We start from the raw sequence: 11,412 nt of genomic DNA on the forward strand, positions 1-11,412 counted from the left end.
GAGTATTGAACTTCTCAAGTTTCTCATTGATCAATTCATCCAAGATTCCACCATCAGTTAAAGTCTGAGCCAATTCCCGAATCTGATTGCGATTATCTTCTGGATGTCTCATTAAATGTTCCAAAGACTGAAACAAGGTCAAAAAAGTAGTTTGTTTTCCTTTCTGCAAATAAGATTCTACAGAGCAATGACAATTCCCCTTAAAAATGTAAGAAAGAAACTTCACATTTCATACACAATAAAAGTAGAGAGAAAAGATCAAAATATCAGTGTCCCATGTCTTGACAACAAATGTTCCGTACTACTTATTACCGAAAACAAAGAAAGATTTTTCACAAAGCAATAAATTGGGTGCTTGATTTTAAAAACGTGGACTATGCCCAATGAGTTCAGTGGGAGTATTTGTGTACTTAAAAATAAAAAATTTGCTTGAGTGTCTGAATGGATGAAGTTCAATAGTAAAATTGCATTATGAATGTAAAGTTTTGTATTTTGATCCACTAAGAGTATTCACTTAATTTCTACAAATTTGAAAGGTTCCATGAATAAAAATTAAGTAATAATAAACAGAGTTGCAGTGCTAGGATGAAAGCTTCCTCCCTCTGAAGTCTTCAACATTTTTTTGACTGGCTTAAGTAAGGCCATGGTTTTTAAGAACATGTATTTTACTGTCACCAAAGATTGTCTATGACATCAGGCATAACATGTTTAATTACTCTGTTTCACTTAGGTGGATTCAAATTCAAAACCTCATTTGTTGAATCAAGTGAGAACATAGGACTTTCCAAATATTCTGCATCTTGCTCATGTGTAATGTTGATTCATAGTTTGTTTTGAATGTAATGTGATTTACAATTTATCAATACATGTGATTTGATATTATTTAACTCAGCACTTACATCTAGAGACTCAGAAATCTCTTCTGCACCTCCCTGGATATTTTCAGTTGCCTTAAGTTTCAGTTCAATCTCATTCAACCATTTATTTTCTGCATCCAAATATGACAATAATTCACGCCAACATGCCCATACCTCCTGATGAGAAAAAAAAATGTTTATTGAGATTGAAAATCTCACAGCTAACTTTCACTTATTAAAACATTGAAAACATTGCAGGCTTCATGCCCAAAACAATATGGTTGATATCTGATGGTTACGGTGCCATATAGTTGATTTTTTTCCCAGTATTTATATGTTCCAAATAAATATACTACACAACCAAAACAACTTGATTAAACAGAACAAAACCACAGAAGATAACATGAAAAAGTGAACACTTCTGCAAAACACAACTTGAATCTTCTCTCTCATGAATTATCCACTTTATATGTTTTTCTGTAAAATTTTCTTGTAATATATAAATATACAAATAATCAGAATTTTTAAAGACTCATGTTAGAAGTTTGTCTTTATTACAAGATGTAGTTAGATTGTTTATATATTCTGTATATTAATTACTTGAAGCACAGATTCCTAAAATGTCTGAAAACACAGCTTTCAAGAATTCTGACTGAAATCTCTATGGAAATTAATTCTAAACTACATTTAGTGCAATTTATAGACCACTTAAGTGCTAGAGTACTAAACATAATGTTGTAAAATGAAACTATGTTCTTATTCTCCTGGAATTAAATTATTGTCTAATATTTTATTTTTACAGTGCCTGAAGATACTTAAATAAGCAGCTAAAAATGGCACTTTATACACAAGCAAAACATTTAAACTCTCCATAAATCATCTTTTCATTGTTTCTTTTTTGTTAGTAGAAGCTAAAGCAACTTTATGGGGATGCATTAAGCTGTTTGTAGATCAAGTTTCCCAGAGTGCGATTCATCTCACCTAACTTTGGTCATATCAAATATAAGTGTCTGGTCTAGGAAGAGGTTGTAGAGGGATGTTACCACACAACAACATCATCAATGATCAGGGGAAATATAGATTACCAGCTTAGACTGCACACCTAATTTTCCACAGTGAAATTTAGAGGAGATAAATTTTACCCAGGTAAATAATTGTCCTGTATGAAGTTAATTCTTGTAAATTAGTTCACAACAAAAAATCATACCTAATTCACTGTGACCACTGTGTAATATGCAAATAGTCCCATGGCAAGAATCTGTAATGGAGTTGGCCAAAATGGCAGGGTCAACTCAAAATGCATGAGACATATTCAGCTTGCCAGCATATCAAATGCTGCTCCCACACCGAGATTACACGACCCGTCCAGCTTCAGGGTCATTTAATCAAAATCCTTAGCCGTGGAAGAAAGAAGCCTGGAGGAGCTGGTGAAGACAATGTCACAGGGTTGCTACAGAAGCCAGATGCTTGGCTTAATCTCAGGAGGGATAAGAACCCTGAGCAGCCATTGCTGTCTCCCACCTAAGAGCCATGTCTGAGGCTTCTCTTTTAATATGACTCTCCAGCATATACGATTCTCAAAAAAAGATTTGGGTATATGGCTCATACCATTTGGTATATGGCTCATAAAGTGAGAACAGCCTTGGGCTACGCATGATCCCATATGATAATACATCTTTGCTCTCTACCTTACTTTTGCAGTTAGAAGGGCTATAAATACAATGACTGACAAGATATCCAACCTCCAAAGTTTTGCACTTTCCATTCAGTCTGCTGCAGAGTCGCTGGTAGCTGGTAATTAGAACATCAAGCTCCTTTTTCAAAGCCTCATGAGCTGCAGGTGGAGCCTTTGCTATAAAATTATTCACAGAGTCAGCAATAAGCTTCACTTTCACTTCTTTCTGCATGGCTTCCTCCTTTGCTCTCTGAAAAACAAACAAACAAACAAACAAACAAAAAAACCTAGTCCTGGTTTAAGAAGGAAACTTATTTCTAATAACTCTGTTATAATTCTCTCTGACACAATTCTGTCAGAGGGAAAAAAACCCAAAAAACCCCACAACAAAAAAACCCTCAAGAGTCATTTAATTCCCAGACTTTCTGACATAATCTGGAATGCATGCAAAAAACTTTTTTTCATTTTGTTACCAATACATGATACTCAATACAGTTTAACATCTTCTCATAACTATGTAGATTTCTGGAGCTCTCAGAATAGTAAAATATTTCAGTATTTTTTTTTTTTTTCCAAGAAATGCTCCAAATACCTTTGCCATAATGCCTTATGAACCACAAATGACAAAAAAATCTGTGGTGTTACAAATTCGTGTACCCAGGTTTAAAGGTACAATCACAAGCAGCAAGACAGAAAAAAAGGAAAATACTTCTGACTGATTTTCCTCTCCTTGCCACTGTCATTAACCTGCGTTTAAAGATAAGTTGAGAAAATAATTTTTCTTCAGTGTATATTTCACACTTTTATCAGAGCATTAATGTTGATTTCATTCTTTCATTTTACAGAGATAGAAAAATCAGCACTATTATTCACCGTCAGTGAACATTAACCTAACATGAAGAGAGGACAAAATGAAAAGGGAGCATCCTCCCAAACAGCACTTTCTGTCTTAGACCCTAGGCAGAGAAGTTTAACAAAGGACAGACACAGGAAATATAAAGATCTGAGGAACACAGAGAACCACAAATGGATGGTGAATTAAAACCAATAATTAATAAATCCTATGTAACTGATCTGGAACCATCAACCTGCCACCTTTTCTCGGTTTTAGCCTATGTAACCATAACAAATGATCAATCCAATTCCCAACTTTCTTCCTCCACCTTTTCCTACTCTCCCTTGTTATGCTGTCTCATTAATAAGATATAAGATTGTTATACCTAGCATCGTTTCCTCTGAGTGCTTACGATGGGATGGTCTATGACTGGAGTCATATCACTACTGGAAGCAGAGTGATGGTATACACATTGTCATCAGTGTGTACTGGTCTTCACAGGAATTTAAGATGAGAACTCTCTGGCCCGAAAACATTAAAACAAAACCTTGTTCCCAACAAGCTTCATTCTCTCCGGGCCTGAGGAAGTCCATGAACCAGAATAATTGGGATCAGGCTGCCATTGCCAGAGAAAGTTTACTAGGTTGTTCCTGGCTTCCCTCTTCCCTAGCTGTAGGAAGAAATGGGCTGCAGGATGAACAAAGAATTCTGGTCCAGATTTTGCCTGTTGTGTGACAGGAGAGGTGGCTGCAAGCCTTCAGGGAAAGGATGACCAGGAGCAGGTGAAGGGATGCTTGACAAATGATCTGGTTATCTGCATAGGTCGAGGTGTCACAGTTTGAACATACCTGTACTTCAGCTGGAAGTACAAAATATTCACTAGGAAATCCATAATGGGGGTTGTGTCTAAAACTATACATTTTTAGCTGTTTTATTATGCAGTGCAATGTATAAATTCAAGTTTTGTTATTTAATTACTGAAAAAGAACTGTATCTCTAGAGCAGATGTTTACTTTTGATATATTTGTCTCAATGAATCGAACTTGTTCCATGTATTTCCATATATTCTGTATATTCTGACTGGCATCAAGCCATTTCTGTCAGTAAATAAAGAGATCATCAGCTGCATTGTCAGATACTCTCAAACACTGGCAAAACTCTATGGACAATGAAGAGTTTGCGAACAAAGTGTTGGATAGATTGTTAAGGCTATATAATCTGATGTCCTGAATAGCACAGGCCAAACAATTCACCTATGAAATAAAAATCAAGCCCACATCCAGTGGCTAAGCAAGAGTATATTTGAGCATGTATCACAAATCCAAAGGCCATATTCATCCCACATGAAAGAAACATTATTTGCTTGAGATGAAAATACGGTGTTCCTATATTGCTATATTAAAGAAATAATAAATCATGCATACTTAGCACATACCAACATGCATCCTGAAGTCCTAAATCTTTTTTTTTTCTCTCTCTCTAATATAAAGAGAAGACATAAAACTGATTTTACTCTATCAGTTAACTGCTGCTGACACTTGATTCTTGGGAATTATTCCTTAAGTAAGAGAATGTTGAAGCTGCATCAAAATCAAGTATCCAATAAAGCAAAGAGGGGAAAAAAAGCAATGCAGTATTGTGAAAGATTAAGTATCTTCTAACGTATTCCAAATAGAAATTACTTCAAGCTGCCTACTATGAATTTTAGACTAAGAAGTGGACCTCAAAAGGCACCTTTCTAAAAGAAAAATTAGACTTTCTTTACAACAAAAGCTTCAAAAAGAACTTTAAACATAGCTGAAGGAATTAGTTCATCATTTACCTTCAGTTCCTCAACAGCTTTCTGTAATTTGTCAGGTGTTTTATACTCAAAATCTCTTTCCAGATATTCTTCCTCAGCTTGTGTTATCCATTCATGCATCTCTGACAAATCCTTTCTGAGACTCACAGTCTTATCCAAGCCACCTTTTAATGCTGCCTTTTTAGCACAGGCCTTTAAGAAAGAAAACATTACATGGTACTTGAAGCAAGGCTACTGTTCAGACTTGACAATATTTTAGCCTGAAAAGAACCAAATTAAATCCTATACTAATAACAATGCTGTAATTAGGCAGATGTTAACAAGTAATTAGATAGATATTAATAATAGGTAATCAAGAAAATATGACATATGTGTATACATCCTTTTTTTGGCAAGTCATTGCTGTGCAGAATGAGTTTTCAATGATCCTAGAACACGACTCTACACTGTATGCTGAGGTCATCTAAAAAAAACATCACCCAGGGACTATCTTCTAAAAGATGTAAAAAAACCAACCACAGGAGACCTTGAAAGTGCATCCAAGGATGAAACCAGAGGCTCTTGAGCTATAAAGTCAGATGACCTTCTAATCAGTTTGAATGCAACTTGCTAGAGAATAAAGCAATATGCATATCTTTCTTCTACTGATGAAGTCATTACTGAATCTCTCAGAAAGGTGTATATCCTAAAAATAGGTATGTAAAAAAGGAATATCTTACTGGAAGAAACTACTTATCTTAAAGGGAAAAATACTTTTGTTAAATTCTTTGCCAATTACTATATAGCAGTCATATAACTTATGTTATATAGCTCATGTATAGAACTAGAACTAAATGATATTTAAGGTCCCTTCCATCCCAAGCCATTCTAGGATTCTATGAATTGTGCAGCAACCTACCAAAATTGTCCATAACCGATTGAGCCATTGGCTGAGCCACCTTTCAATGGTATAAAGAAGTTTGCAACAAAAACAGTTAGTTGCACTGGTGCCATTTTTCAGAGTTGGGCTTGCAGAGCTGATCACTCCAACATCCTGCACTATGATGCTACTTCAGGAAATGTTATTTTCAGTAACATCAGGAGGAATTGTGTCTTAGTATTTGGTCTTAGTTTCTGACTGTTACTGGTTTCATTACTCATCCTTGAGGACTGGCTGTTAAACATAAATGTTGTTCTACATAAATGTTGTTTTACAGAACAAAACAGAGTAACAATAAAAAGGTGATGTTCAACAAGTATAAAAGCAGAACTATATGCAGCCCTGCAAAATTGCCTCTTCCTCAGTCACAGCACCAGAAGAGAGGGTAATCTCCTATCACCTGGAAAGAGTATGTGAATGCCCATTGTTAGCTCTCACAGTCATATTAACTGCATGTATATCAACTCAGGCTGACTTTTCCAAATCCTTTCAAGAAAACCCCACAGACCAAACTGTTTTTTATATTTACTACTCATGTGTTTTGATAGCTATTACTGAAGAAGTTGTGTTAGAAATGCCCACTGAGACGCAATAATTTGTGCTGTGTATTGAATAGAACTATTACAGGCAGATTTTCAGGGAAGTCGGAAGAAAACTGTAACAGACCTCTAAACTCATAAGGCTTTACTTGAAATTTCTGTGAGAGAAGTGCAAAGATATCCAACTTATTAATATTACAAAAAAAAGCAATTAAAAACTCCACATTAGTCAAAGGGGAAAGACTATAGAACTGGATCAATAAAATGTCTTACAGGTTTCAAAGATCAACTTTTTTGATAACTATGTTTATCAGAAAAATATACAGAGGCTATTTTTCACATGTAAAGTGAAGAATAATAATTTTAGAAAACATTAGACCACCCTGAAAGGTAATAGTTTTACTATTATGCAAATATACGTTAAAAAAGTTAGACAACAGAATGAGCAAGTAGGAAAAAAGGTAAAAGTAATACAACATGACAGATGTTTCCTTTGAACCATCATAAAGAATGACAATCCAAATGTCATCAATGAAATAATAGTAATTTTTAGCTTCATTAATCTGTAATATTATTTATTAAGGATGTCTTTAAAATAAAAGAACTGTCCTTTCTTGTTGTGCCCCATTCTCTCACATTCATGTGACCATTGGAGACTGTAATTTACACACATGCATATGTGCACATGCTCTTAATTCCAAATTATTGAATTCTGAACTCTTCACTGCTTTAGTGTCTTATTTCATCTAGAGTAATGACATGTGAATACAATGACACAAAAGAAAATGTAACACTAAATACAGAACTTGATTTTTTGGCAAATGCCTATATACCACTTTCAGAAAGCTAATTTTGCAGGAGCCATAAATTACATTGCTGTTAAGATCTAAGGTATTAGTATATAACTTTGTTATAAAAATAGAAGATATTGTATTATAATATAAAGAAATATACTTTACATGTATTGCTACACACTAAATAAAATTTCTAAAATAGAAGTTTAATTAATGTGAACCAGATATGTCTAAATTCAGTTTCATATCTACTGGATATGCACAGAACGACAAATTCTGCCAATAAGAAACCTGATCATTAATTTAAAATGAGCCAGACACAGCGGGAGACTTGATACCTGTTGGCAAATGTGTTCCCATTGAACATTGAGATCCTTTAGTTCTGTCTCTATTCTGGAAGCAAATTCTGGCTCTGCTTCACTCTTCATTTTCTTCCCAACCTCATTAACACTGTTCAAACTGGGCTGGATTGTCTGGATATCATTTACTAAAGCCTAAAGGAATAGCAGAAGATTAGGCAAGCAGCATTCACACAAATTTTCAGATATGCTATTCCTATCAAAACATGTCTACATGAGATTCTGACATGTCTTTGGTCCAGATCTCCAGTCAAATGAACACAATTAACAGACTTAACTATGAAAATAAATAAAAAAGGAATGAGCAGCTGTAATGTGGTAAGCTATGCTATATCAGATAAAGTTAATTTGCAAAATACATATTATGTAAGTTTCAAATGTTATGTATATATTATATATATACACATATATAATGTTATATTACATATATTCTATCTATTACAATGCCTAGATCTTTTATTCACATTTGTAAAAGAGCATCCCATCATAACGGTGGAAAATTATCTGTGAAGCTATCTTACTAACTATGCCAGCATTACCCTTAGGTTGGTAATTCACCTGGTAACTTAAAATTATCTGAATGGTGACATTCTCTGGTTATGTCTGGTTATTAGAATTTTATTTGTGGTTGAATATTATTTAAGCCCTGAGGTAGTTCTAAATTGACACTTCCAATTTTATTTCCTAAGGCCTTCTTCAATGCTGCAGATGTTACCTGGGCTTCCTACACAGTGGAGAAGGCTGGAAGTGTAAATACATAAAAGATGATGAAGATTTTGGTAGCTTTATTACATATTTGACAGTAATGGCTAATATTTGTGCAAACTCTTCACAAATTCAGGTGACAGATTCTAAAAGAGTTACATGTAACTTACTAAATTGTAGAGATAAGAGTTGTCCTATGTAATTTATAATCATTTTTTATTTAAATAAGGGGTAAGAGAGAAAATCTGAGGAGCTTGTAGTTCTGTAAGATCAATATATACGTTTCATAATATTTACACATCCTGCCAGAACATTTACAGAACTTGTAAATTCCACTGAACGTATAGACAGGGACTATCATGGATTACAAGATTCACTGCACTTACACGCTCTGTTGGGACAGGCAGAAGAATTTGTAAACCCTGTGAGGAAAGTATCAATACTTCATGATGCTTTAAAACTCTGCTGGGACAAAATCCTGGAACTTGTAAGTTTAGTAAAAAAAATTGATATAACTCACAATACCTGCAAGTTCTTTTGGTACGGGTAGAAGAACTTGTAAGTCATGTGTGAATAACAGATACAGAGAAAGATCTTCTGGCACAGATTATACAGCTTATAACAAATACACGTACAATGTTTCTAAACTCAACAAAGTAAATGAACAGTTATCTTAAGGGGCTATTAACTTATTATTTGCTGCAAGTATCCTCTCTGATGTTTTGCTCTTGCTATAAATACATAATGATACAGTCGCTGTATGCCTCCTCTCTGTCTTAAAGTCTCCAATTTTTTAACAGAATTTTCCTTCAACCCCAGGAAATGCAGGAGGTTCAAATACATTGCAGAAGACAACCCCCTTACAACAATTTATTTTTAAGAACAGTAATCATTTGTTTAACTTCTGTATAAGCTAGGCTCATAGAGAAGAATCAAATAATTGCCAAGCAGGCAGGTAATACTCACTGTACATTGCTCGAGTTGCTTTTCCAGTGCTTCTGAATCACCAAGGGCAGGCCATTCTTCCTTCAGAAAAACATCCACTTCAGCCATCCACTTCTTCAGTGTTTTAGTGTCGTTCTGTTTATTAAAAAGACATTTTATTGCATCGCACAGAACCTGACTGGCAATAGTGTAATTCATCCTGGCACTATGACTAAAACTCATCACAATGTAATTTCAAGATTATTGAACTGTCTGAAAAATACAAACACAACAAACAAGCAAAACCAATTTTATCTGGGACTGTCATCGACTCTTTAGCCTGCACTCTGACCATTTCTGCCCAAGTTTAATGTGTCTACAAGTGGGAAACTTTCTGGCTTTCAAGTTTATGCTTTCCAGACATTACTTGTGTTTAGATGCTGCATGCGTGTTCATCGGTTCCTTGTATGGCTTCAGGCTGCTCATACTTGGCAATTAATTCAGGCTCACCTATCAAATCCTCCTGTGCTTCAATTTAAATTTCAGGCTGCTTTTGGAAGTTGCATGCTCTATTGCCTATTTCTCTACCAGAACACAACACAGAAAAACACCCTTACTACTAAGAATTAAAAAAAAAAATTGTAATTGAAACAGTAATTGAAACATTCACTTCAGAAACTAAAATCATATAATGACTCAATGAATGATTTCAGACACTGATTCTAGCACTAGAATGCTTGTAATCAGTAATGTGCTTTCCATAGTCTTTAATTAACCCTTGCAATTAATAAAAAAAGCTGAACATCAAATGCTTGCAAAGAGGGAACCCTACCAGTGCCAGACAACATTACATAGGTAATCTAAAACCTTGAAAAGTAGAATGAGATTTAAAAAATGCCACTTAAAATTACCTTAAAATGCCACCTTAGGTAAATAATTAGATGGACATGTTAAAATAAAAATTATAAGTGGCAAAAATTTGAAAGGCAAATTATAATGCGTTTGTTCATCAAACTGTTTTCATTAACAGTGAAGTACATATTGATATTATATGTAGAATGCAAAGTTGAATTAAAGCACAAAAAAAGACATTTCATTAGAATACAGACTATGCCCTAAAATGTGTACAAAAATGCCATAACAACTATTACAAGATAGATAACCAAAGGGAACATTTTCCTAATGTGCTTGATATATTTAATAACAATAGGCTACCATGGAAAATGAACTGAATTAATAAAAATAATCATACAGAAATTATCAGTATACTTCAGAATGGTAATTACCAAAACACTGTGGAAGTGTCTACTGTGCATTCCATTATCAGTCAGTAAAAATTGTTCAGAATCATATTTCATGATGAAACTTTAATACATTTACACAAATACTTTTAGTTAATTAATGCCGCAAAATATAGATCTGATGGGATTTACTTAAAAAGGGATCAGACTCCAGCTACCGGTGAAGATCGAATTTATGACTTGCATTTTGAATCAGACTGTAAATGCACTTTATTTATCAACACTGATTTCATCGTATTCCATGCTGACACATTCCATAAATTGCAACAGCTAAAACAATTGTCTGGAAGATTAGTCATTCAAGGAGCTGAAAAGACAATGACTTTTATATTAACTGTGTACTACAGTGACTTCAGCAATAAAGGCTAAGATTTGTATGCAACAATAGCTCACATAGCTTTAAAAATACATGCTCTACAGAGCATGGTCATGATGTTCAGGACTTTCTCCTTTTAAGAGCAGTGGGGGAACCTCTAAACCTCTATCCAGAAAATTCAGGGGGAAAAAAAAAAGACAAAAGCTTGAATTTCTCAAGCAAAGTGTATTGCTCTGTTTTGTGCAATTGCAAATATTTCATTATACTGTTGATAAAACCACTTTCCTATTTATATTGCGTTTATGTGTGTCCTGGTTTCAGTCCATGCGACCCATGTGGCAGAAGTTGGTAGGGAGCCCACCAGCGTCGTATGCCAGTTCGTTGGCA

General features: G+C 34.5%; 1 protein-coding gene across 1 annotated transcript in view; it reads right to left on the bottom strand.

Moving 5' to 3' along the window:
* Window positions 1-9,627, bottom strand: part of LOC104073603 (dystrophin-like) — a gene marked incomplete at its 3' end in the record, with an annotated part of 62,710 nt that extends 53,083 nt beyond the window's left edge. The window contains exons 1-5 of the mRNA XM_009573446.1: window positions 9,451-9,627; window positions 7,759-7,914; window positions 5,190-5,360; window positions 2,600-2,782; window positions 900-1,034 (exon numbers count right to left, since the gene is read on the bottom strand). Of these exons, the coding sequence (XP_009571741.1) occupies window positions 900-1,034; window positions 2,600-2,782; window positions 5,190-5,360; window positions 7,759-7,914; window positions 9,451-9,627 (822 nt within the window). The remainder of the gene's footprint in view (window positions 1-899; window positions 1,035-2,599; window positions 2,783-5,189; window positions 5,361-7,758; window positions 7,915-9,450) is intronic.
* Between the last annotated feature and the right edge of the window lie 1,785 nt (window positions 9,628-11,412).

This window comes from Fulmarus glacialis, unplaced genomic scaffold (assembly GCF_000690835.1).
Source record: "Fulmarus glacialis isolate BGI_N327 unplaced genomic scaffold, ASM69083v1 scaffold19802, whole genome shotgun sequence".
Classification (NCBI taxonomy): Eukaryota; Metazoa; Chordata; class Aves; order Procellariiformes; family Procellariidae; genus Fulmarus; species Fulmarus glacialis.